Genomic DNA, 25117 nt, shown 5'->3' on the forward strand with positions numbered 1-25117 from the left:
GAGCCAAATGTCACCAATTGATTTGCTACTCTTGCTGGACGGGCATGGGTGTTGACTCATCCTGTAATGTATAATGTGCTGTCTTTCCATTCTAAATAGAAAAGTTTTATTTTATTTTCTTTTCTGTTTCTTTAACCTGGCGGTATCTATGGACGGTATGCAAGTGGCTCAACCATTGTAAATCTATCATTCCACCTCAGTCAGCCGCTTAGTGGTCCAGGAACCAAAGAACTGCAGACAAGCGATGGTCAACAATTCCAAGCCTTCTTCAACTCAATCATCATCAGCCAAGTTTCTGCCCGGGCAGCATTCTGACTGACCCACCAGTCCAATGAAGGCAGAGATTGCGGTCAGTTTTGCTTGGCGTCATCTCCACCTCGGGAGGCAAGAAACGAAAATGCGGGTCCGTGAAGATATCATTTGGCTCAGCAGCTGGGTGGTGTTTTTATGAAGTTCCCTGGATTGTTTAGATAGCCTTGTTCTTCTCCCTTCGCCTTCTGAGACATGAGCTTTAGAGATAGTCGATACTACGACTGATACTGCTTGCATCGGTGGCCTTGCTCTTGAGGGTTGAGAGAGGCACGGGATCCGCGAAAACTTTTCCGATCTCATAAATTCTGAATCTTTTTACCCCGACGCCAGAACCCCAGGCACGTCGAGGTTCGACTCTGGCCACCAATAGTTCTCTTGCCTTCCAGATGATCCGAGTTTTAGTTCGACATGCTATTTGGCCAGTGCCTAACTAAGGCGCGCCTCCACCAGTCTTTATTCTCCCTGGCTCATGCGGCAGAAGAAAAAGCTGCGTTTTCCCGAGGGTTAAAAAAAGGGAAAATCTCCTACTAGTCAATAGAAAAAAGTCCTACACCTTGTCGTCGTCTTCTTTTTCCTCCTACCCCTTCTTCTTTTATTTTATTTTATCATAGTAGTACTTGTTGATTTGCCTGTTGAGAGGGTGTGTTTTTGCCGATTCGCTTCCCCAACCGGAACTCCCCCCTCCGAGTATAGATCTCCAGTTTTTAATTCCGAGTGGAGTCTATATAAGAACATCGTTATTTGTTCACTCCTCCAGCCCAGAGGCATCTTCACACCACACCACATTTTCGGTGGCCGGCGCAAAATGGGCGATCCCAGCGCTTCACAGGACCCCGAACGCTTGTCGCGACACGCCACTCGTCGGTCTGCCGCGACGTCTGCGAGGAAATCAAGATGGTGGCGCATACACTTCTTCCGAGGCATGATTCACGACATTAAGAGGAGAGCTCCGTTCTTTATAAGTGATTGGACCGACGCGTGGGACTATCGAGTGGTTCCGGCGACAGTTTATATGTTCTTTGCCAAGTAGGTACATTGACGACGAATCCGTCTGATGAATTCATCAATGCGCCGACCATATAATAGGACTGCATATTGGGTGCAATACTGATACTGCCGTAGCATCCTGCCGGCCCTGGCCTTCTCGTTGGATATGTTTGAAAAAACCCACCAGAACTATGGCGTGAACGAAGTCCTGCTCGCATCGGTGCTTGGAGCAGTGGTGTTTTCCTTGTTCGCTGCCCAGCCGCTTGTCATTGTCGGTGTCACTGGTCAGTGTTCTGTCTGTTGTGGATAGAGTCCATTAACGCATCACTCTCGAATCTTAGGAGCTTGGTCACTAACCATGTAGATAGGTCCGATCACGGTCTTCAACTACACGGTTTATGATATCATCGCACCGCGAGGCACCAATTACCTGGGCTTCATGGCATGGATAGGCATGTAAGTGCGGTTCCAGCCTCGGGGGTAGTGTATGACCCGCTGACACTGTTTTATTTTGCAGATGGTCACTCATTATGCACTGGATCATCGCCATTACCAATATGTGCAATGGATTGACATACGTCACTCGATTCTCATGCGACATTTTCGGGTTCTATGTAGCGTTCGTCTATCTCCAGAAGGGAATCCAGGTCCTCACCCGACAATGGGGTTCAGACGGGGAGACGTCCGCATATCTCAGCATCATGGTGGCATTGCTAGTTCTCATGAGCGGTTGGGTCTGTGGTGAAATCGGCAAAAGCAGCCTCTTCCATCGCTGGGTTCGAAAGTTCATCGAGGACTACGGCACCGTACTGACCATCGTCTTCTTCACGGGCTTTGTTCACTTCGGACATATGCGTGACGTGAGCGTCTCGACTCTCCCGATCAGCAAATCCTTCTTTCCCACAGCGGACCGTGGTTGGCTGGTGCGCTTCTGGGATCTCAGCGTCGGCGATATCTTCCTCGCTATCCCATTCGCCTTGCTGTTGACGATCTTGTTTTACTTTGACCACAACGGTAAGACTCTTCCACTTTATGCTTCCCTTTCATCCCTGCAACACTTGTGCTGACCCCTGGATCCCAGTCTCCTCGCTCATCGCACAAGGCAGCGAATTTCCCCTACGGAAACCCGCCGGATTCCACTGGGACATGTTCCTCCTGGGGATCACAACAGGAGTGGCAGGAATCCTGGGCCTTCCCGCGCCGAACGGACTGATCCCACAAGCGCCCTTCCACACCGCGTCGCTATGCGTCACGCGACACGTCACGGACGAGAACGAAGAAAACAAGGGCAAAGTGGTGCGAGTGATAGACCACGTCGTCGAACAGCGGTTCAGCAATCTCGCACAGGGAATAATGACCCTCGGCACCATGTCCGGGCCACTGCTGATTGTCATCCATCTGATCCCGCAGCGTCTTAGCCGGGCTCTTCTTCGTCATGGGCGTCCAGGCCCTGGAGGGAAACGGTATCACCCAGAAGCTGATCTTCCTAGCCCAGGAACACGGGTTCACTGCTTCATCGCATCCGCTGAAGCGTTTGGAACGCCGCTGGTCCATCTGGCTGTTTGTCATTATTGAACTGATTGGTTTCGGTGGCACCTTTGCCATCACCCAGACTATCGCTGCTATTGGGTTCCCTGTTATTATCTTGTTGCTTATTCCCGTCCGCGCCTTCTTGTTCCCGTGGGTTTTCTCCCCAGAGGAACTTAACGCGCTGGACGCTCCCACGGCTAGTCCGTTTACTATGGAGAGTGTGGGTGGCGTGCATGGCTACGATGAGGAATTACCGACCGTGTATGATCACCCGGATATGAGGGATGAGAAGGGACCCACCGGGGGCAGCAGTAGTGGGAGACCGGGAAATTCATCCCAGGGCCAGGGCGAGAGCGACCTCGAACGAGGCGATTTCTTCGAGCCACAGGACGATTCCGCCGCCCGGAGACGAAAAAATGAATCCTTTGTTTAACAGCCATCGATTTAAAAGCAAGACTACCTCGGCCCGGGCAGAATACACTAGATATTGTTCGGGGGCATGGCATATAGAAGCTCTTACCGGGTCTCGAATGATCGTCATTTGGTTTAGATAATGCATAGTACTTAATAGAGTCCCATTTTTGGGTCAACGCTAGATCCGACGACATGCTCCACTACGACTGGCGATCATGTTCGCCACAGATGCTAGCAAGTACACGGACATTGTGCCTAATAGAGAAGGGTTCATGCATGGAAGAGCCGTGGTTTAACCTTATCACACACGTGGGGTCATCACCTTGTGCTCATATTTGGGATCCACGGGCTGACCCAAGATCTGCGGCAAAAAGACATGCCTGTCCTGCAGTGCTTTCGTCTCCACGTTCACTCTCCCTGTACGGAAGTCTACTTCCTAGTATATAGACACGGAAATGGATGACATGTTGGATTATAGAAAGATATGTTCATTAATTCTCATAGTGTATTAGAAATTCTTTTTGTATCACAAGGTATCAGAGAAAGATCACAGTCTATAAGTCTATGTAACTTAAAAAGGAAAACAACGCCGGAAAGCAATTACTAGGCGCGGCACATCCGGCCCGACTCGGACACAGTCCAGGCATCGCTGCCGACACCCTTGAGGACGTAGAAGAAGTTGGTGGGATCCCACTTCGACTTGACGGTGAGCAGAGGGGAGTAGTTGCTGCCGAAGAAAGTATCCTTCCAGTTGGGCTGGCGGAAGTCGCCCTCGTTCTGGTAGCAGCCGCTGCCCGGGGTGACGGCCTCGAGCTGGGGCACGTACTCGTTGGTGATCTTGTACTGGTCCGCGACCATCTGGGACCACGGCGCGGTCTCGTTCCAGTTGGTGCCGATCTGCATGGTCACGGCGGCGTTGCGCAGCGCCGGGAAGATGGCGTTGGAGACGTTGCCCGGCTGCGAGACGTTCATGCCCACGCCGACGGCGACGACGCCGTGGCTGGTCAGGTTGCGCAGCACGGAGGCCATGCCGCTGGGGTTGTTCTCGAGCACGTCACGCGGGATCAGACGGCCGCCGTATTGGTACGTGGCGACCGCGAGGTTGCCGTAGGGCAGAGGGCCCATGTACTTGTTGTAGTGGTCGTAATAGGTGTCATACTCGGTGTAGGAGACCTTGTAGGTGATGCCGAGGTCCGCGAGGGCGGTGGTGAAGGGCGCCAGGATGGACTTGACGTCGTCGGCGGTCTTGTTGTACGCGGTCAAGGGGTTGATGGCAAAGATGCCCGACACCATCTGGTAGATCACCGTCACGCCCTGATCGGTCATCTCGGGCAGCAGGGTGTGGAACTTGGCGACAGCTCCCAGAAGGCCTCGGTGTTGTTGGCCGTGGCTGCGAACTGGAGGCCAGCGCCAGAGATCTTGGCGTCAGGGTGAGCCTTGACGGTGACGGACATGACCACACCGTAGTTGCCAGCACCACCGCCGCTCAGAGCCCAATACAGATCGGAGTTCTGGGTGCGAGAGGCCGTGACCAGCTGGCCGTCGGCGGTGACAACCTCGAAGGCCAGCGTGTTGTCGGCTCCCAGGCCGAACTTGGTGCTCAGGGCCGAGTGACCACCACCCTGGATGTAGCCACCAGCGAGGCCGACCGTCGGGCACTCGCCGGTCACAACGGCCAGCCCTTTCGCATGGGCGGCGTTGAGGATCTGGTATCCCATCACACCAGCGGAAACCTGGAATGCGGGACCTTGGTAGTACGAATCCGACCAATCCTTGTATTCAATATCATTCAGATGGTGCGTCCACACGGAGAGCGCCCCAGCGCCGGTCGAGCGGCCCATATAGCTGGAGGAATCTTGGTCAGCCTTGTCCAGATGCAGGGCAATTCCGTAGGAAACTCACTCATGACCAGTGTTCTTGATAACGAAACGGATGTTGTTCTCCTTGGCAAACTTCACGGCGGCAATGACATCGTCGCTGGACGAGACGTTGACTGCGTAGCTGACAAAGTTGCCCAGGAGACATGGCTGGGACTCCGCAGTGAAGGGGTCGCAGCTCTGGTTGGCAAAGTAGGTCTGCATGATCGAGGACGAAGACTCGAGACTGTTCGGGGACTACCGTTAGTATCTTCTCATTGCCGGGGTCGCAGGCGTTAAGCGACAATCATGAAGCAACCATCACTCGTAGCACATACTGAGGCAGTGGGGTAGTCCAGTCGGACTTCAACGCCGCACAAGCAGCGGCATCGTAGTTGGGATCATGGCAGGGGCTTCCAATAGGCACGGTTGCGACCAAGCGACCACCGACCGTGGTGTTGAGCGATTCCCAGGACGACGTGGAGGGCCAGCAGCTGTCACCAGGGAGGCAGTGGCAGTTGTAATCCGCAAACGCAGTTGAAGTGAGCGCCGCCGCGGTGGCGGCCAACATCCAGGAGCCCTTCATGGTTGTGCAGGGGAGAGAATGCGGAAGCAGGGAGGGATTTACGACGAGCACAAAAATCTCACGGTCGCAACGGCTCGGACCAGGGTGAATTTATATCGCACATTAATTCTGCGCTTTTGCACTACACCGAGGCGTCAGGGGAGGCATCTTGATCTATTGTCTGTGGCGGAGGCATCGTCGCCAGGAACCTCATGAGCAGCGTCCGGAGATGTTTCCCCAAGCGCGTCTAGTCTGGGCGGAGGAACCAAACCGTCGAGAACGGGGTGGATATCGCTTCACGATTTGCCGGCGACATCCGAGGAATGCATCTGATATATCTCTCGGCGCATTGTCCATCCTCAGTTTACGTCCGTCCCCAGATCGATCCGCACTTCCATGAGGCTAGGCACGATATCCGATGCCAAGGGGAACTTCTATACCTCCCTTCTGGTAGCGACCATGCCATGCAAGTGCTCCGAGGCTGGTCTCTGACTAACATCATAGGAGTATTCCATCTCGTCATCCCTTTTTCCAACCTGAAGCCCTAAACCTTTTCCGGTTCTGGACCGGAAAACTCTGTTTCTGCCTGCGCAGGAGTGGGTCTGCCTGTTGGTCTGAGAGTCTGCCACAAAAGGTCCAGTCTTCGAATTATTGGACGCGGACCCAGTTGGCGCAAGCCCATGGAGAACAAGCATTGCCTCGTGTATTTGCCGAACTGGGCATAGACTCGGTTTCTCGGTGTCTTGCTTTTTCTCCCGTGGTGGAAGTAGTAAGGGCGAATGTAACCCACTATATCTGAAAATTCGTATACGCCGAACGGCGCAAGGGTTTGGAACAACCGGCGGATCCTGGAAGGAATGGGTCATTTCCGTTACTCCGGTGGCAAGGCTCTTGTCATGTAGTCCAAAATTCAGGGTTGTCACCAGTCTGATCTACTATTTCTCCCCCTCTGAGCGTCGAGATTAACATTGACATGAAACTGTCGCCGGCGCTTGTCGATTCCACTGTTACTGAATTCGTATAAAACGGCTGCAGCTCACGGCGCCTCGGCCAGGGCGTGCATCATGCACAGTGGATCCTCTTTCGAGAAGTCCCAGATGCCATTTAGGCCTGCCTGATGGTTGGCAGTCGGGATTTTTTAAGTTCAATAAAGACCCACGCCAATCTTTGGTTCTCAAGAGACACCCTCAAATCTCAGCGGCGCAATACCGAATCCTATGGTCACCAGTCAGCCAAAGAGAGCGTCCAATTTCGGTTGAAATTAGCCACAATCGGGTACCTGGCTGGTATGTCGCCGACCTGAGAGCACTATTTGTCAAAGAATCTTCCACGGGGATCACAAGCAATGCCGGATCCTGAGAAAATTTGGGGGTAACCTTGGTTTCCTACTCGCTTATCCCTCGATCCAGCCGGAAAGTCAGGCAGCTCGAGCCCGGATTGAGATCTCTTGTTCAAACTTTAAAAAGTCATGACTAGTTATATGTGCGACGCCATCTAGCTGGCAGGACCAGGTCCAGTATGACTGACACTGCGGTGCCTCCACAATGTTTTGGTTGAAGAGGCCCTGTCAATAAGTCCACCCCCTGTAACTCTCCTTCACCATCCCGGTCCTGCTCAGGGTGCAAAAGACATGGGCGCAAGTGAACCTGATGGCGGCCCAGCCCTGCGGACGGGAATCTGGGTCGCCGTGGCCCTGGCGACGCTGATTGTTGTTCTCAGGGTCTTCGCTAAGCTGAAGATCGGCCAATTCCGCGTGGATGACATCTTGATGATCATTGCTATGGTATGTGCCCTTACCCACCCCTATGCCAATTATCTCTGTTGGCCTCCCCCATACCTGAAGGTTTACGTCAACTGACTCGCCCAGATTCTGGCGATCGTCGCAACGGTCTTTTTGACCTTGTCAGTCAGTCATGGTTTTGGAAAGAACCTGGAGACCGTGCCGCTTAAGGATATGGAGGCCGTGTTGAAAGCCATCGCGATTGAGGTTCCGATTGTGACTATGAGCACGACAATTGCCCGCTGCTCCTTTATCATATACCTCCTCGCTATCCTCGGCTCCAACAAAACGTACCGATTCGCATTATGGTTTATCATGATCTGGCAGCTCTCCGGCAACATCGTCTCCGCTGTGCTCCCTCTTAGCATCTGTCGTGATGTCCGGATTCTCTGGGATCCGACCGTGAAGACGACGTGCGGTGACAGTAGCGCAGTTATCAAGTTTGCCTACTACTCCAACAGTACGTCTCCTCGCCATGGCCTTCTTCTCTCACAAGACCGCGTAACTAACTGCCTACCAGCCGTCAACTCAGCCACCGACTTGTTTCTGGCCGTGTTCCCCATCCCTGTCTTTTGGAATCTCAACCTGAAAACGCGCGTCAAGCTCGGCTTGATCGTTCTGCTCAGTCTGGGTCTTGTGTACGTTCTCCGATTCTCTCAGCATAGGAAACGCACAGCTGCTAACGATTGCCCAGGGCGATGGTGGCATCTATCGTGAAAACAACGAAACTCAACCAACTCCCCAGCATCACGAACCTAGGTGCCTCCGGCGGCATTGAGCTCATCCGCTGGGGCTACGTGGAAAACGCCGTGATTATCATCACCTCGTCGATCCCTTGCATCCGGCCGCTGGTCATGTCTTCCGTCAAGAAATTCTCCAGCCACAGCTTCTCCCGTTCGTATGAACTGCACAACCCCTTTTCTGGGAATCGTCGCACAGGTGAGAATGCAACCACTCAGTCGCGCCGTAAATTAGCGACGAATAACGATGCCGAAACGTGTAGTATTGAGCGTATTCTAAACCCCTATTCGCACAACACCGTTATCGGTAGCCATCAAACGTCGTCGAATCGGTCGGATCAAGGCATTACGAAGCAGGTTGAGATGTCGGTTTATTCGAGTGACGACCCGGCGAGGAGTGTTTGAGATTCGGAATATACCTCTCAGTCTTGTTCATCCTTGTAGAATCAATCATAATTATACCATGTACGTCTTGATGTGAACTAGATAATAGAACTATTCAATAATGTGCCGAATTGCAGTCAGTACGCATGACAAACTACTGGGTGTGCACTCTCTTCATGTTGATAGACATATAGGATTAGCCCTGACCTTAGACAAGTGCCACAGTATAAGAAACACTCATACAGGGACAGAGATTAGCAAGAACAACAAGACGGATGTAAATTTATAACTAATATGAAATACAGAGAGTATCTGTTATCGTTTTCCTAAATAAAAGCCAAACAAAGGAGATTGGGCGATTCCCATCAATAGTGATTGCATACTAGATATGTTGAATACCAAGCAGGAGTATAGATACTGCGCACCACTCCATTCAAATCGCGCGAAGAGAGTTATGTGCATGCGGCAAAGGATCAATCTATTTCATGCCCTCACTGCAGGTGAGCACTGCTATAACCCGTCTTCTTCGTGGGAACAGGACCAGCTCGCACCGTGTAATCTCTCAGCCAACAGCTCCCCTTTTTGTTTGAGGGTTGAGCGGTTACCCAGATGGCGCGCTTGCACTTCGGTGTATCAGTACAGGCCTGAACACATTCTTTCGGGGTCTTGTCGCCGAATGTAGCGAGATCGTCTGAAGTCCAGCCGGCATCGTCGACTAGGTGATACACCCATTAGAAGACAAGACAACACTCTTGATGCGGATGAAAGAATAGAGCTACTTACGCAAGCCGCAGTAAACCTTGTAATCGTTTCCTCGGTCATAGATATGGTCCTGGTCGTATTCCGGGCACTCGAAGCACCCCTTTTCGCATTTCCCATTGCAAGTCTCCAACTGGCGCTTCAGATCGTCCACTTGGACTTGCAAATGTCCAATTCGAGCCTTGTCATCCTTGCACTCGTCATCTTCATCCGGGAAAAGAGGGTCCTCCTTTGCTCGGTATGTCATGTAAACGACGTGTGATTCAGGGATGAGGGAGCCTCCCAGGCTGTGGTAAAGAACGCACGACTTGGCCGTGTTCGCCTGTCGGCCAGCTGTGGTCTCTTTACCTGCCCACAAGCTGGCTTCGCAGCTGGCGCTCTTGCTGCATATGGTAGCGCATTCATCCGGACTCCCAGCGGATATGACCGTTCTGTCTCTACTCGTTGGCCGCTGATCGCAATGGTACGTGACCAAGACGTTGGAGTTGATTGCTTTCTCCTGTCCGTCGTGTTCAGGGCAGACTTTGTAGTAAAGCGCTCTCGCTGTGCTAGATGATTGACCAACGGTAAGGCTGGCAAAGAGGGGGATAAGGGGCACAAGTGCTTGCAAATGCATGTTGGAGGTTTGAGTTCCAGACAAGGGCGGGATTTCAACAGATGGACAGGTTTGATGAAAAGGGAGTCGAAGATATCCAAGTGTTGATGAACTGGTGTAATAGATGAAGGGAGCGTGTATTTATAACATTTGGGTATCTCATTTAATGTTGCTCCTCACTACGGCTGTCCTAGATGAATCGAGAAAATCATTAAATCCAAATCCTATGGCATTCACGGCAGACTACCTCAAACGTAGCCCCGGGGTATTCAGCCAGCCCAGTCTTCCAACATGGCGTTCCAGCTGTACTTTTCCAGACGGTTTTTGGCTAGGTTCGCCGAGTCTTTCGTGAACCTACGAATTGGAATGCTTGGTATACGCTTGACGAGTATGTTGACGTAAATCTGTGGCACACTCAGAACCCTTCAAGGCGAATTTGTCAAGGGCAGTCACCTTTCAGGGTGGGCGGAGCTTAATGCAATATTGTGTGGATACTTTCGTACCCTTCGTGCAGCGGAAGCCCCGACACAAGGTGCTATTGAGGATTATCTTAGGCAATATTGACAATGAATGTAACATAGTACCATAAACGAATTGTTCTAGTCAAAAGGATTGGTGGTGCGGCTGATACATCCGGATATCTTCTCAGAGATGTGGAATGTCGGACATTCCGATTGGCCTTGAACCAGTGGAGGTATCTCAATGATGTAGGATCTTGCATTTAGGGCTGATGGCATAGGTCATGTCTACCATCTGCGCATCTATACAACATACGCCTGAACAAAGTACTCGTTCTAGCCAAAAGACGATCTGATAAAGTCGTCAATATGGATCAATTTAAGACTAGAATAATACATACTGAAGGGACCTTAGATCAAGGCTGGCTAAGAAGAAGGAAAGAAAGAGGAAAAAGCAACGAAGCCATATTTGCTTCGGGTTTTAAATAGATCCATGCATGCCGAGCGTGTGGCTCAAGGTGTGAGCACCTTCATTGGCTCCTTTGGCGCTTCAGCCAGAGTAGAAAATGGCTAACACAGCAGCCAGGGGCGCATCAAACATGAAGGCTAGCTGAGAAGCTCTCGCTACATGATAGGTAGTTCATCTTTCCTTGGCGTTCTAAGACGCGTTGCTTTGATTAATCCTGTCGTAGCTCTCCACCCTTGAAAGTGGTAAATTCCGGATCTGACACAGCAGCCTGGGGAACATTGGCAATTACCAGTAAGAAAGGGGTCTGGTCGAGTTTTTAATGATCGCTCGGCATACGGCTAGCACTATAGGGAGCGGCCCCTTCCTTTCAAAGCTGACAGTCTCTGAGATGTTTGTCGATTTATAGACACACTGCCGCCGGAGCTATGTAAGGCTTCTTTGCATATGATCAAGTAATTCGAGGATGTGGATGAACAAAAGTAATCCACCCCACAGTCAGTGTACTATAACCCTGCAGCAGTCGGCACTTGAAAGGTTTCCACTTATTTTCATTACGAAGGAGCGCATGTAGTGGCTGCTGGGTGGTGGATGAAAAAACCATGGAATCGCAGTGTTGTGTGAGTTGAGGGACATGATTCATTAATAACAAAGGTCGTAATGAGGCAAAGGCCTTTTGCTCAGTTACCTGTCTACTCTAGCAAGTTTACATTAGGTTATCAGACCAAGTTAAAGCACTTCCATAGCATGAAGCGACGATAATATGTGATCACACCACTGACGATAGAAATCACCCAGTTACACTGTTTCCGTATGGCCACATTATGCCATAGGGTAGAAGCCAAGGAACAGGGATGCGCGGTATGCCAAGGAAGAATGGACATGCTCGAGACTAGCCTGCAGGGGTCTGAGTTTCCTCGACATCCGGCTGGTGAAGAAGCATGTCCTAATGCATGACTCGCACTACGTGAACAATGATGGGCGAATGAACACCCAACGAGACGCTGATCGCTTCAGCTCTTGGCATGCATAACACGTAGAATAATCGCGCCATAAACCAACGTGGGGCATATGCTCTGAAAATACTGCACTTGTGGATGTATTTCCTGTCTAGACTCGAAATTCCCTCCGTTCTAGAAGGGGGTGGTATGGAATGTAAGAGGGAAGTGTGATATAGGAGTCTGAACGCCATGGACTGGAGAATGTCCATCTTGACGTTCACAAAGCATATGCAACGAGCTGAATGGCTTAATGCACAGTACAGTTTTGATTTATAACAGTAATGCAACTCGCAATATTTGTTGCAGTTTGTGACGTAAAAAAGCACGAATGAGGATGCCATTGGGTTCTGCAATCCAGTTGAAATTTGCACCTCACACAGGTCAGCCAGCCATGCAAGTTCTGGCCGTCACATTCAGCAAATGGCAATGTCTTCACATGTTCATTCCACCATTCCACTGCTTGAGCAGACCTCTGAGATGCGTCCAACACATAGGTGCATGGGTTACTATGGAGTGCCGCACCTCTCCAAGCGTATGCAGCACACTTTCGCTCTGCTGAGGCCTCGGCCATCTATCAGGATGGCATCATCTTTCATCAGATATTTGGCATCCCCGCACGCAGGAAATCCCTCAAGCACATCATCTTGGCTGCGACTGGCCTCAGTATGGCGCTCCTGCTGTCTTTGTGGTTAACTGTCACCTTCGCAAAGTCCGTCCCTCCAAGATATAAAGCCCAGCCTGCTCTTCTGTCAAACATCAGCGAAGCAACCGTTTCTCTTTTACCGGAAATCATTCTACTACCACACAGCCATTTCTGCCGCACAAGATGAGCTCCCTTGTCAACACTGCGCTGGCTGCGGTCACAACCAATGGCAAAGACAGCTTTCTGTATTATCAGAACGGGAAAGATATCATCGAAGCCCACTCTGAGTCAGGCTCAAGCTGGACGACCAAGGCTTCCACGGTCACTAGTAACGCTGCCCTGGGTGGCTCGGCTCTGACTGCATACTATGTTCAGCACGACGGGGATTTTGAAAAGAAGTCGACCGTATGTATAATCCAATACACGGGTAAACCAGGAGCGGTGTCCTCAGCTGACTATGGGTATAGATTCATGTCGTCTACCTTGATTCCAGCGCGAAAGTTGCCGACAGAGTTAAGGTTCTTTCCGACGGGACCTGGACAGATGGGAAGCTGGATGGAATTTCGGCAAATCCTGCGTCGATCTCCCGGATTACTGGTGGGTCATTCAATGGCTCCGACTGGAATCCGGATGGATCCCAATGGGTCTACTTCAATACGTAAGACCTTCCAATTGGTGCATTTCTTCGAATGCTACTGACATCCAGCAGAGAGCGCGGTGCTCAACTACAAATCACCGAGATCCGCCGGGTCCCGAAGAGTCCGTGGTATACCGAAACAGTGTTACCTGAGAGCGTTCTGGCACTCCCAGGAACCGACCTGGCAAGTAGTATCGTCAAGGGGACCATTGACCTCTACTATCAGGACCATGGACAAAATATCAATCACTGGGTCAGTCAGGACAACACATGGCATGGTAAGCCTCCCTGTGACGAAACATATCTATATCGCAGATATCTGACTAGCTTTTCCTGTCCAGACAAGAAAACCCTTGTCCCAGCAAGTGAAGTGGGAAACAGTACCCCCCTTGCTACAGTGAATGATGGCAAGAAGCATGTCTTTTTTGCAGACAAGAGCAGCCCCTCCAAAATCAAACACCGCGTTGATGACAGAACCGTTGAGGTTGCACCCTTTTACCCCGGAACACGCTTCAGTGCTCTTGTTGTCAATGGCAAGGTGACTCTATTTTACAAGAAATTGAACCCTGTCGGCGCCATTGCAGCCCAAGTTTATGATGGCAGCTCGTGGAAGGATGGAGGAATTGTCGTCCCTGCCTGATGCAAGCCCAGAGAGCAAGATGAAACGTCAAAGTGGCCCATCTGAATGTTACAACGCCCAGCTGTAGGGTTGAAGGATTATTTCAATTTTGAGCAGAAGCAAATGGCCAACAAATCTATTTGAAATAACTTGTGTTCCTCGACTAGACTCCGGGCCTTTGGGTTTGGAGAATACTGCTCCTGCCCCCGTTTAGCGTGTAGTATTTGTACTGTGACATTCCTAGGCTGCGCTGTCACATATATCCTGGTGCAAAGGATATACTGCACTGAATATGTCAGCTCATTTATATGTCCTGTGCCGCGAAACTCCAGAGCAGGTCTTCAAAAAGCAACCGCCAATATCGTTGAATGGTATGTGAACTACTGGAGATTGCTCTTTGGTTAGGAGTGGCCGGCAGGGGTCTCCAGCGAGTGCTGTTTATGAGTCTGTCGCATACTCCAACTGCGCTAAGTATGAAAGTATCTATCCTCTGTGGCATTAAATGTGGGTTTAATCTAGGACCATACCCTGAAAGCCAGCAACACATGCACGAACAGCGGATTAGAAGTGGATGCTCATGTTGTAAGAAAGAGGTTCGACACAGAATTGCCATGGAAGGGAGAAAAGGATAGATAAGGACGCGTATTCATGTACTTAATTTGAGTGATCCGCAATCAATCACCGGCTCAGATCGTTCGCGTCATGGAAACGATTAAGGGTGCGCAATCAATAGGTATTGCAGCTCGAAAGAATGGGCTGCATATACGCCGACCGACCGAAGACTGAGTCGAGATCATTCTCTTGGCCAATGAAGTTGAGTAAAAGCGCCGATCTTGAACGAGAGTTCGGTGGCAGTCTCCACTCCTCGGCATAACCGCCGCAACCCACCTCGTGTCTCTGTTCCAACACGTCACGCAATGAACCTGGACAAGCGAGATCCAGGAGAGGCCCAGGAAGATTTAAAATGGACCCTCTGCACACACCACCCAAGGAGCGACGCTCTCGGACGAGCCGTCCCAAGGTGCGCACTGGCTGTGTGACCTGCAAGTAAGATCGCCCACCGACGCGCGATAATCCGACTTAGGATATCGCTCCGGCTGCCCCTGACCGAGGAGCGTGACGGCAGCGATTGTTTGGATGGGCAGTTCAGTACTAATTCCCAGCTTGATAGGGCTCGGCGGAAGAAATGTGACGAGGCTCGCCCATGTTGTCGCACTTGTGTCAGCGCAGGGCGCGAGTGCGGCGGCTATCAGGACACCATCGATCGAAGAACTCGAGCCTGGAAAACCACCAAAGCCACGGTTGACTTACCTTACACGACAACAATTGAAGTTCGACAGAACCAAGTTACTGTGGCGAACGAATCCGGTACCTGGATTTCCCGCCTTTTAGTAGATCCGAGCCAAGCCGATCTGTCGCTGTCCGAGCGTTGGTATCTGGGTTTCTTTCGCTCCAGCACGGCTTCGCAATGCTCGGGCTACTTTCCGCTGGAATTTTGGCATCAAATGGTGCATCAGGTCAGTGAGGAGGAGCCGGCTGTCCGTCATGCGATCATTGCCATCAGTGCCCTCCATCGAAGTTTCGACACAATAAAGTCTTCACAGAACCTGGGAAATCAAGACGATCCTCAATTGTTTCCCCTGCGACAGTGTAACAAGGCCATTACTTGTTTGCAACAAAGATTGCAGAGTGCAAGCTGTGGGCAGGATTCCCACATGCTTATCACGTTGGTTACTTGCGTTCTTTTCGTTTCGTTTGCATTCCTCCAAGGAGATACCAACGCAGCCAGTTGTCATCTACGGCATGGGGCCCGTCTCCTGCAGGAGTCATACCTAAGCAATACGAAGAAGAGCATGGAGTATGGACGAGCGTTGACGGATGTATTCTACCATTTAGAGTTGCACTGGGCGAGTCTCCGGGAGCCAGAGGCGGTTATCTTAGGGCACGATCACTCCATCGTTCATTCTATGGCTCTCCAGAACCCGGTGTGGCGCAAGCCTGTACATTCCCTTGGAGACGCATGTAATCTCTTGATTGGTCTGGCGTGGCTTGTATGTGAGAACGATCCGGGCAACAGTAAGATGGCCGTGGCTAGGGAGATCCTGGATAAACACCAGGACGCGATTTTGCAAAAGCTCCAGCTTTGGAAGACAGAACTAACTGAGTCACTCGCTCGCGAGAAAGCGATTTTATCACCAAGAGATCGTCATACACTAGCTGCCCTCGACTTATGGACTGAGATTATCATCATCCGAGTCTCGACAGATAGTAGGCAGGACGAGGGAGAAAGCAGGTTTGACTCTTTCACATCAAACTTCCGGCGTGTGGTCCAGCTCGCCCAATCTGTTCTTTCTTCCGACTTCAGTCAGTCTCCCATACCAACATTCTCCGTCGGAATGGGTATGATCCCGCCTCTCTACCTTTGTGCCTTCCGGTGCCGCGATTGGTATATTCGGAGAGAGGCGGTGCGGCTATTGCAGAGATGGCACCTTCAAGAAGGGGCCTGGACAAGTTCCGGGACAGCTTTTGTTGTGAATCGAATGATCGAGATTGAGTCGGAGGGTCTTACACAGGGTGAGCTTGTTCCTGAGCGTGCGCGTATTTGTGCGATGCGTGCAGGTGCCCTGTCTGATGGGTCCGGAATCCGATTGTGGTATCGCCGTTCCCAGGGTGGTAGCTCAACCCAAAACGACGGTAACTGCGATCCCTGGGAGTCGGAGATACTGCCCCTTTGATAATAGCGGAGTGCGAAGCGCTCTGCTATAATATAGGTGGATCAAATCACAGAATCTAAAGACAGGATTGGGGTCTTCGTTGATGGTGTAATGAGGATAGCAACAAGCGACACACACACCTAGATATGACTTGAAATCCATCGTCGATGACACCCATGAGAGCCTTGAGGCCATGAGAGTATTATTTCGCCATAGCTCGCTGTGTCTCCTGCCATCCTCCAGATGACCTTTTGCTACGGACGACGGCACTACATATCCACCTTGGGCTGGTATCCGACTTCCTGGTGGGTCTATGGCATTCGCTGAAGTCAAAATATCCTGATACCCTTTGAGGTAAAGGGTGAATGGGGAAATCGTGACGAGTTTATCCACAATGACATTGTCTTGACAGTGGTCTCGGTGGAGCTGCCAGGGCGAGCGCGCGGGCGACAACGGCGTTTATGCCGGCACGTGCCATAGAAGACTGGAACTTCGTGTTCTACGACAGACTAGGATTAGCGGTTCGGGTCCAAGTGGGGAACACTTGCGAGCTAACGGAGAAAACGGCGTGGAATCCGTCAGTAGTTATCAAGGAATCGTGACTGTAAGCTGTATGTAGGCGTGTCTCCCCGGATTCTCCACGTTGGGGTCCAACAACCTGGATCTGGGGTACAGCCGTCAGGAATGTATAAAAGTTTCAATACCCCCCGAGAATACAATGCATCATATTTTGTCCCTCTGCAGTTTGCAGACCTTCCTATCTGCCCAGCTATCTTGTTTTTCTGAGGCTCATATCCTAGTCGCCTATCGGCCTAATCATCATGACGAACCAGATCCATAGGTGGAATGTCGTCCACAAGTTGGAGAAGCGGAAACTGCTGGTCGCCATCAATTGCGTGGCTGCCTTGGCTATATTCTTCTTTGGCTACGACCAAGGGATGATGGGGGGAGTGAACAACTCCAGCGATTATCTCGAGCTCATGGGAATAGGCTACGGAGCGAATATAGACGGTGACACAAATGTCCCGGTTGTCACCGACAGTCTGCTTCAGGGTGGCATTGTCTCCGTCTATTATTTAGGTACCCTGGTCGGTGCTCTTTTCGGGGGTTGGATTGGCGAAAGAATCGGACGGTTGAAGAGTATTGCAGTTGGATCAGTGTGGGCCATTATTGGTGCTGCACTGCAGTGTTCGGCTATGAATCATCAATGGATTATCTGCGGTATGCCCTGCCCACACCCATGGTAACCTGGCACATATTCTTCTTGCTTAACAGAACTGATGGATCACGACCATAACTAGCTCGGTTGATTAACGGCGTTGGCACTGGAGTTCTGAATGCAATTGTTCCCGTGTGGGCAACGGAAACGGCCGAACACACATCTCGTGGTCAATTCATCGCAATCGAATTCACATTGAACATCTTCGGTGTCGTGGTGGCATATTGGTTAGAATTGTAAGTCATCCAGCTACAGACCTCGTACACCACGTTGGACCGCGTTCGTGCTAATCTTATACTCCAGCGGCCTTTCGTTCATCGATGAAGGGCGTTCAGCCATACGTTGGCGGTTTCCCATTGCGTTCCAAATTATTCTCTTATTCCTATTGCTGGGCCTCGTCTGGTTCTTCCCCGAGTCTCCAAGATGGTTGGTCAAGGTTGGTCGCGAGGAGGAAGCACGCTACATCCTCGGTCGGTTACGTGGAACAGGCCCCGAGGACGGGAACAAGGCAGAGGCTGAATTCCGGGATATATGCAACGTTGCTGAGCTCGAAAGATCTCAGAAGTACAGCACCTCATACTTCTCCATGATCACTGGGAGAGGTTCAGGCAATCTTCACATCGGTCGCCGGGTACAGCTGGTTGTATGGCTGCAAATCATGCAGGAATGGGTGGGAATTGCGGGGGTAACAGTTTGTAAGTGAGACCGTTTGCTACCAACATTTCTAAGGTGAACCAGTAATGAAGAGAGACTAACTGAGGGCAGATGCCCCTGTCATCTTCCGAATGGCTGGCTTTGATACCGAGAAAAGCCAGTGGGTGAGTGGTCTGAACAATGTCTTCTACATGGTAAGACTGATTGAGAAAGGGTTGTCGATAGACATTGCTAATCACACACACAGTTCTCAACCTTAGTCTGTGTCTTCACCTTGGACCGTATTGGCCGTCGCTGGACCTTGTACTGGGGTTCTGTCGGGCAGGGAATCGCGATGTTCCTTGCCGGAGGTTTCTCGTATCTCTGTAAACAAGCAAACGCTGCAGGAGATACCGGCAAGGCTTCATCGTATGGTGCTGCTGCCGCCTCTATGGTCTTTATTTTCACTTCTATCTTTGGAGCGACTTGGCTCAGTAAGTCAACACGCTCATTCGCACTTCCGTATGGCAAGCACCACAATATACTAACCACATTGTCACAGCGGTTCCGTGGCTGTATCCTGCAGAAATATTCCCCCTCGCGGTTCGTGCCAAAGGAAATGCATGGGGTGTAGTAGGATGGAGTATTGGAAATGGGTGGCTGGTATGTGCTAATCGATACTTGACGCCCGTTTGGACACTAATTCTGCAACCTCTCTAGACTCTCCTCTGTCCCATCATGTTCTCTTCCATTGGAGAGAAGACCCTGTATATTTTCGGGATCGCCAACGTTATTACGATCCCCATGGTGTGGGCTTTGTACCCCGAGTCAAATCAGCGCACTTTGGAGCAAATAGATCTGCTGTTCGCAGCCAACAGCCTTTGGGTGTGGGATGCCGAGCGAAACTTCCAAACGCTGGTGGAAAATAATCCTGAGCTGACGCAAGCAACCCGAGCTCGTAATCTCTCGGACACAGAGAAGGCCAAGGCGATTGAGGACTAGGAGAACGCTACAAGACTGTTTTTTGAAGAGATCTGGCGAATTGACAGATACCAACCACGGTCAGCCGCTTGATGAGCTCATGTGAATAATGTATATACTCCATAACATAAGAAATAAAAGTTATCGGGCATCGACGATATGTATGAAGATAGTGCAATTGGCTGCATCGCACTGTAATGATGATTAGCCCACTTCCGTAAGCAAGCCCTCCAAGATACCGCGAGCCTTCTTGATATCTGGAGCCTCGTCTTCCCAGTAACTAAGTGCTTGTAGTGTGCCCTCGAAATGAGTCTTCAAATCCATGGGACGGTCGATCCCCGGCACGTCAAGGTTGCCGCTCTTGATGGCAGCAATCACAATTAGAGAGCTAGTCACAAGGGCTCGAAGGTCGAACCAAATCCCATGATGGCGGTGGCGAAGACACCTTGCTTCCAAAATCTTCAGAGCACAGTGCATCCCGGACTGGACTAGGACAGCGATAGTTGATAGCTCCTCGCCGGTAAATGATGAACTTCGCGTTCTTCCAGCCTCCTGTCCAGTGTTGACTGGATGATGTATGACGAAATACAAGAAGGGTTGATACAGCCATAGGCGTATCTCTAACAATCGGTTGGCGATGGCCCAACTGAGCTCGAGCGATATTGAGTCCTGCATCTCAGAGAAACGATTTCTGCTTTGACCACTGCTTTCATTGTCCTTGTAGTGCCGCAGCCCTGGAGGAAGATTAGCAGACCATGCATTAATCTGTGTTTCAAACTCTAGTGCCAGAGGAATGAAAGGCCTGATGTCCGACCACATAGACTGTCCCTTTCGGTAGAAGGCATTGAGCACACGGTTTCCAATCCGTCTGAGCGCCACTTCAGTCAGGTAGTAGTACCAGCTTTGTTCTTCATCGAAGAGTTGCATGATGTGATTTCGCACGCCAAATGATGTTTGGGCTCGATTACTTTGGTAACTACTTGTTGGTCTGGACGTATTCCAGGATGTTGACCATCCAGCTCCGTGTGATCCGCCTTCTGGGTAGTCCTCTGAGAGATTCGGCGGGGTTGGGAACAACGCTGGGTATTCGTACTCGGCGATCGCCGACTGTGGCAAAGGGAGCTCGACTCGTATCTCTACCTCGGATTTGAAACACGACCAATACAAGCTCTGTTCCATGTGTCGCGATACTGAAGTCCCGCGCTGAGCCACTTCATCCACCGAAAGATCGTCGTCAATATTCAACCCATCAATCATTCTCAACCGTAGTCGATAAAAGGTTGAGGCTTGGTAGAAATGATTCCAAGCCGCCAGCGGCCGAAACGTATACATCAGGTAAACTAGACAACGATCAATATCTGTCATTACAGAGAACTTCATCCGTAAATTTACAAACCTCCTGCAAAGAAGTGGCACTGAGCCCCAAGTACGGAGTATCGTAGAAGGCCAATTCTTCGGCAAGCCATCACGAAGAATGTTTCGCCTTCTTTCAACCCCGACGCCAAGGAGGACTTTTCATCGGAGGTATGCGTTGTTCTTTCGCCTTGAAAGGGTGCTTTCATAGACAGCGTGAAGGCCTGAGAGACACACCCAAGTGCACACGCTAGCAGGACGAGACAGGACTGGGCATCCCATCGGAGTCCGAACTCCGCAGCATGCCGGCCCCAGCGAATGAGGGCTTCTAGATCCAGGATTGGATTCTTCGTGTGCACGTTTTGAATGAACTGATCTACCAGGGCTGGAATGCGCTCCTCATTCGTCGGTTGGAACCCATCGGGTACAACCCATGTCTCGATGGCAGAGCTCTCCGCCCCGTGTGACGACTGGAATAAGGTCGTGATTAGAGCATTTTCGCGAAATCGTCCGCGGAAAATCGGCCATGTGAGGACCGTATCGGCGCTACCACGACTAGAAGGAATCTGTAGGTAGTCTTTGTATGGCTCTGTGTCTTCTACTGGAAGGTCCAACTGTCCTCCCATTTGCTGCGGTGCGGCGGACCGCCCACTGGAAGTTGGGGTTCCTAAGCTCCGGTCAGCACCCCATGTATGTGCAGGAGCAAATAATTGAAACGACTCACCGGTGGAGGAGAGATACGAATGAATGTTCTCGACTGCATAGGTCAGATTATCCAGCCGCTCGATCACCTCTCCCAAATCCCGGTCCCTGTTTTCATTAGTAATGCCGTCGTAGTCGGTTTAGATTAAAGGAAAAGGTTCGAGGTCTAATATACTACATACTCCTTTGTTGGTTCACCACGCTCGACGTAAACGCAATTCATACCATTATGTTGGCAAAAGCCACATGCTGGTCTAGCATTATTACAGCGGACCTTTCTCTTCCTGCAGGTCTGGCAGGCTGCCCGTCGACGACTTCCTGGTTGTCTGGGGGGAATAGCGCTCGCCATTGCCCTCGGAGCTGGCTCATCATGACTCTGTGACCTTGACCGTGTTTGGGATAAATCTCTTGCAACATCTATGTCCATGACGCGCTATAAATGAAGAGGATTTCGGGATGTAAGAGTACTGGGCATAGAAAGTATGTATGAAACTAGTATTTCGTACGGATACAACAAGGGCGGATTTTGCCAAATCTCTCCGCCAATCACGGTCACGTGCCAAGGCCCGTCGGAGATGCTCCGGGATCTAATCCGAGGATGGATTAGCCTGGAAAATCAAGTGCTTGTGTCTGGATGTGGTTAGTGTCACCGTCCTCTTAGCCTGAGGCCCTGGGAAGACCTGAGGTGAAGAAGACAAAAAAGAAACATGGCTGCTTTGCAACATATCAACACCTTACTGTGAGTACTTCTAATATGCCGTTATACTAATTTTACTCTTATCACTAGGAGCTTGGTCCGCCGCTACCTTGCAGCATTTAAGTATATCGGTGCCTTACCACCGACATAGAGGAAAATATATATCCAAACTGACCTTATTGATAGGCTTCTTTCTATGTGTTTCTGCCCGACAGATTCATGGCACCACTCAGTGGAAGCACCGCGACACTATCACACACAAATGTACCCAAGCACTATCCATTATGGACTGTTCTACATCCATCTCCAAATTTCCGAACCCCAAAGATCAAGGCAGGTGGAGCCCATTCGGCATCACGTGTGCCCGACGAGCCCTTCTCTGTCAAATTTTGTCTCCACTATGGAGTAGAGATTGATAAATTGGGTCTGCCAAGTGTCTTACATGTGCTCTGTTTTTAACTAAAGGGCTTTAATCCTCAAGTGGCTCCGTATTTGCGATCTAGGCTCTGACCCGGTTGTTTTACCTCGCATTTCGCTTTGTATTGAACCGTCAAAGTGCCGTTTGTTGCATACTACTGGGCGGCTAATGGCAGACGCTGAGTTAAATGCCTGCCAGCATGTCAGTGACGAACAGGCCACTGAGAACGTAACGGGCAACAAGCCCCAGAAAACACTTCGTAGCGCGATATCAAATATCGTTGAGAAGACGAGGCCAGATTCTTGTGAACACTATCAAGATGCAAAATATCCCGAAGGCGGTCTCCGCGCATGGCTCGTTGTACTGGGTTCCTGGTGTGCCATGGTGCCATCTATGGGTCTGTTGAATACCATCGGAGTCCTCCATGCTTGGACAGCCGATCATCAACTGGCACAGTACTCGTCCTCCAGTTTAGGATGGATCTTTGGCGCTTTTAGCTTTTTCCTCTATTTCGGGGGTGCTCAAGTTGGTATGAACAATGCATGTGTATTCCGACGGCGTGGTGGAGAGTGCTAAATGGAAGTAATTCACAGGACCTATATTTGACAGCCGAGGAGTGCTACCGGTGGTACTACCAGGCTCCATTGGCATAGTCCTATCCGTCTTTTTCTTCAGTGCAAGCACCGGTAGGTGTCAGGCCCTGCCAAGCGCAAGAGAAACATCGCTAATCTCTCAGCAGAATACTACCAAATATTCTTGTCCTTCAGCGTTCTTGGTGGTATCTCCTCTTGCTGCTTGTTTACCCCAGCCATCTCCGCCGTCGGCCACTGGTTTGACGTACGTCGCGGCCTTGCAACTGGTATTGCTTGCACGGCTGGCGGTCTCGGTGGCGTCTTCTTTCCTTTAATCATTCTATATATTGGTCCTACACTCGGCTTCGCGTGGGCGATGCGAATCATCGGAATCATCTGCTTCGTCTTGTGTGCTCTGGCTTGCTTATTGCTCAAGACGCGGTTACCACCCAACCAACAGGCTGGTATGGCAATTGATCTGAAAGCCCTCTTGGAGCCGAGATATGCCCTGACCACACTGGCCGTCTGGCTCGTGGAGTTTGCCGTCTTCATCCCATACACGTACATTGTGTCTTATGGGTTGTCTGCCGGCTTGGAAACATCGATGGCATACAAACTGTCCGTGTTCCTGAACGCGGGGGCTATTCCAGGACGAGCCTTTCCGGGAATTCTGGCCGACCGAATGGGCCGATTCAACGTGATGACTATGACAGCCGTTATTTGTGCAATCTGTACGCTAGCGCTATGGTATAAGGCGGGTACTAACGAGGGTGCAATTATTGCATATGCCGTGCTATTCGGGTTCTGGAGTGGGGCAGCGATCAGCTTGACGCCTGTGTGTATCTCGCAAGTCTGCCGGACCGAGGATTATGGAAAGCGCAATGGAACCACTTTCACGCTGGTCAGTGTCGGCACATTGATTGGCATTCCCCTTGCGGGTGCGATTCAGGAAAGCAATGGCGGCGAGTATTGGGGGCTCATCCTCTTCGGCGGAGTTTTGTATCTGGTGTCGGGTATTGCGTTCGCGGTCGCCAGGGGAGTCGCGGGGGGTTGGGGATGGAAGGTGAAGTTTTGAATATAAATCTAGATTATAGAAGTACGGATCCCTCTAAAACCGTATCGCAGTGGAGGATTCAATCTTGATACCCCAGATGATTCTCACCATGATTGGACCGATCTTCTCGAGTCGAAGCTGTCCGAATTAGGATTTAAGCTTGACATTAAGGGCGTCGAGTGGCAAAAATCTTTGGATTTTACATTCTTTGACTTGGGCAAGTTTCTTGATACCTCTTTTGTGATAACCATCCTATCCACGTTCTCTGGCTATGCCAAACAGAATCTCGATCATTGCCCGCTTTTAAATCTGATAATCTTTCTAAATCCAGCCAACGTATCACTGGCATTGTGTTTTTATCTTAGAAGAGCCCTAACTCTCAGGAAAGCCTTCTCCAAATATGGTAAAGCAAAAAGACTTCGACAGCCCCAAATCGAGATATTGGGATTCGAAGAAAATGACCTTGTCTGCTACTAGTTCAGGAGACGCCTGAAGGATATTGATGGTTGTATCGGAGTAATCCATGGTCTTCAGGTAAGGGACTGTGCTGAGATCTATCCAATCAGTCACAAGCCTCGGACTCAACCGCGAGTAAAACGTCCGGGTATAGTCATGGAGCGCTGATCAGTGTTACATTGCTTCCACTATTGCGAGCCAAATAATTCAAGCCATCCATCAGCAATGGTGATAGGGATCCCTTCCTGGCGCCTGTGGACTTCCGTATCGCTACCTTTCTCGCCAGGGGTGAAGATCCTATCCACTCCCATTGCCTTTCCACATATTGCGGGAAGCACGAAGGAGAAACAAAGCAGGAATGGTATGTACGTGGTTGAGACCTTAGTCAACGGGCTTCACGGAGAGGCGACTGGCAATTGGTTTGAGCGGATATCAGTGATATGTTTTGAACGATTGTGGTGATAGCACAAGTAGTTAAATTATACAAAGCTTTGTTTGCGGTACTGTTCGACGGCAGCAGCAACCAATTCAAAGATATTTAGTTATTTTGGTAGACTCCAACGTCAAAGAAG

At 50.6% G+C, this 25117-nt stretch overlaps 9 protein-coding genes across 9 annotated transcripts; 6 read left to right on the top strand and 3 right to left on the bottom strand.

Annotated features, from left to right (window-relative positions):
- Positions 1–1117: 1117 nt before the first annotated feature.
- On the top strand, positions 1118–3262 carry ANOM_004593 (anion exchange family protein; the record flags this gene model as incomplete). Its single annotated transcript, XM_015549850.1, has 6 exons — positions 1118–1338; positions 1435–1583; positions 1668–1755; positions 1817–2313; positions 2381–2669; positions 2710–3262. 6 exons carry the CDS (start codon positions 1118–1120, stop codon positions 3260–3262), a joined length of 1797 nt encoding a protein of 598 aa, XP_015409135.1.
- A 584-nt stretch (positions 3263–3846) lies between these two features.
- On the bottom strand, positions 3847–5685 carry ANOM_004594 (putative isoamyl alcohol oxidase; the record flags this gene model as incomplete). The annotated part of the gene is made up of 4 exons (XM_015549851.1): positions 3847–4633; positions 4696–5088; positions 5146–5346; positions 5438–5685. The coding sequence occupies 4 exons, from the start codon at positions 5683–5685 to the stop codon at positions 3847–3849; spliced, it is 1629 nt and encodes a 542-aa protein (XP_015409132.1).
- A 1609-nt stretch (positions 5686–7294) lies between these two features.
- On the top strand, positions 7295–8681 carry ANOM_004595 (uncharacterized protein; the record flags this gene model as incomplete). The annotated part of the gene is made up of 4 exons (XM_015549852.1): positions 7295–7447; positions 7532–7904; positions 7965–8082; positions 8139–8681. The coding sequence occupies 4 exons, from the start codon at positions 7295–7297 to the stop codon at positions 8587–8589; spliced, it is 1095 nt and encodes a 364-aa protein (XP_015409131.1). The 3' UTR covers positions 8590–8681.
- Positions 8682–9059: 378 nt separating this feature from the next.
- ANOM_004596 (uncharacterized protein) lies at positions 9060–9943 on the bottom strand (the record flags this gene model as incomplete). The annotated part of the gene is made up of 2 exons (XM_015549853.1): positions 9060–9283; positions 9352–9943. 2 exons carry the CDS (start codon positions 9941–9943, stop codon positions 9060–9062), a joined length of 816 nt encoding a protein of 271 aa, XP_015409133.1.
- A 2730-nt stretch (positions 9944–12673) lies between these two features.
- ANOM_004597 (uncharacterized protein) lies at positions 12674–13767 on the top strand (the record flags this gene model as incomplete). Its single annotated transcript, XM_015549854.1, has 4 exons — positions 12674–12895; positions 12958–13148; positions 13200–13405; positions 13469–13767. The coding sequence occupies 4 exons, from the start codon at positions 12674–12676 to the stop codon at positions 13765–13767; spliced, it is 918 nt and encodes a 305-aa protein (XP_015409142.1).
- A 943-nt stretch (positions 13768–14710) lies between these two features.
- Positions 14711–16481, top strand: ANOM_004598 (Zn(II)2Cys6 transcription factor; the record flags this gene model as incomplete). Its single annotated transcript, XM_015549855.1, has 2 exons — positions 14711–14793; positions 14918–16481. The coding sequence occupies 2 exons, from the start codon at positions 14711–14713 to the stop codon at positions 16479–16481; spliced, it is 1647 nt and encodes a 548-aa protein (XP_015409141.1).
- An 800-nt stretch (positions 16482–17281) lies between these two features.
- On the top strand, positions 17282–19314 carry ANOM_004599 (MFS monosaccharide transporter; the record flags this gene model as incomplete). The annotated part of the gene is made up of 7 exons (XM_015549856.1): positions 17282–17681; positions 17762–17915; positions 17983–18374; positions 18445–18527; positions 18581–18806; positions 18875–18975; positions 19033–19314. The coding sequence occupies 7 exons, from the start codon at positions 17282–17284 to the stop codon at positions 19312–19314; spliced, it is 1638 nt and encodes a 545-aa protein (XP_015409140.1).
- Positions 19315–19497: 183 nt separating this feature from the next.
- On the bottom strand, positions 19498–21720 carry ANOM_004600 (fungal specific transcription factor domain-containing protein; the record flags this gene model as incomplete). Its single annotated transcript, XM_015549857.1, has 4 exons — positions 19498–20633; positions 20690–21313; positions 21371–21456; positions 21623–21720. 4 exons carry the CDS (start codon positions 21718–21720, stop codon positions 19498–19500), a joined length of 1944 nt encoding a protein of 647 aa, XP_015409129.1.
- A 911-nt stretch (positions 21721–22631) lies between these two features.
- ANOM_004601 (putative oxalate/formate antiporter) lies at positions 22632–24110 on the top strand (the record flags this gene model as incomplete). The annotated part of the gene is made up of 3 exons (XM_015549858.1): positions 22632–22992; positions 23057–23149; positions 23203–24110. 3 exons carry the CDS (start codon positions 22632–22634, stop codon positions 24108–24110), a joined length of 1362 nt encoding a protein of 453 aa, XP_015409128.1.
- Positions 24111–25117: the final 1007 nt, after the last annotated feature.

Source organism: Aspergillus nomiae (assembly GCF_001204775.2).
Source record: "Aspergillus nomiae NRRL 13137 chromosome Unknown contig00058, whole genome shotgun sequence".
In the NCBI taxonomy this organism is placed as follows: domain Eukaryota; kingdom Fungi; phylum Ascomycota; class Eurotiomycetes; order Eurotiales; family Aspergillaceae; genus Aspergillus; species Aspergillus nomiae.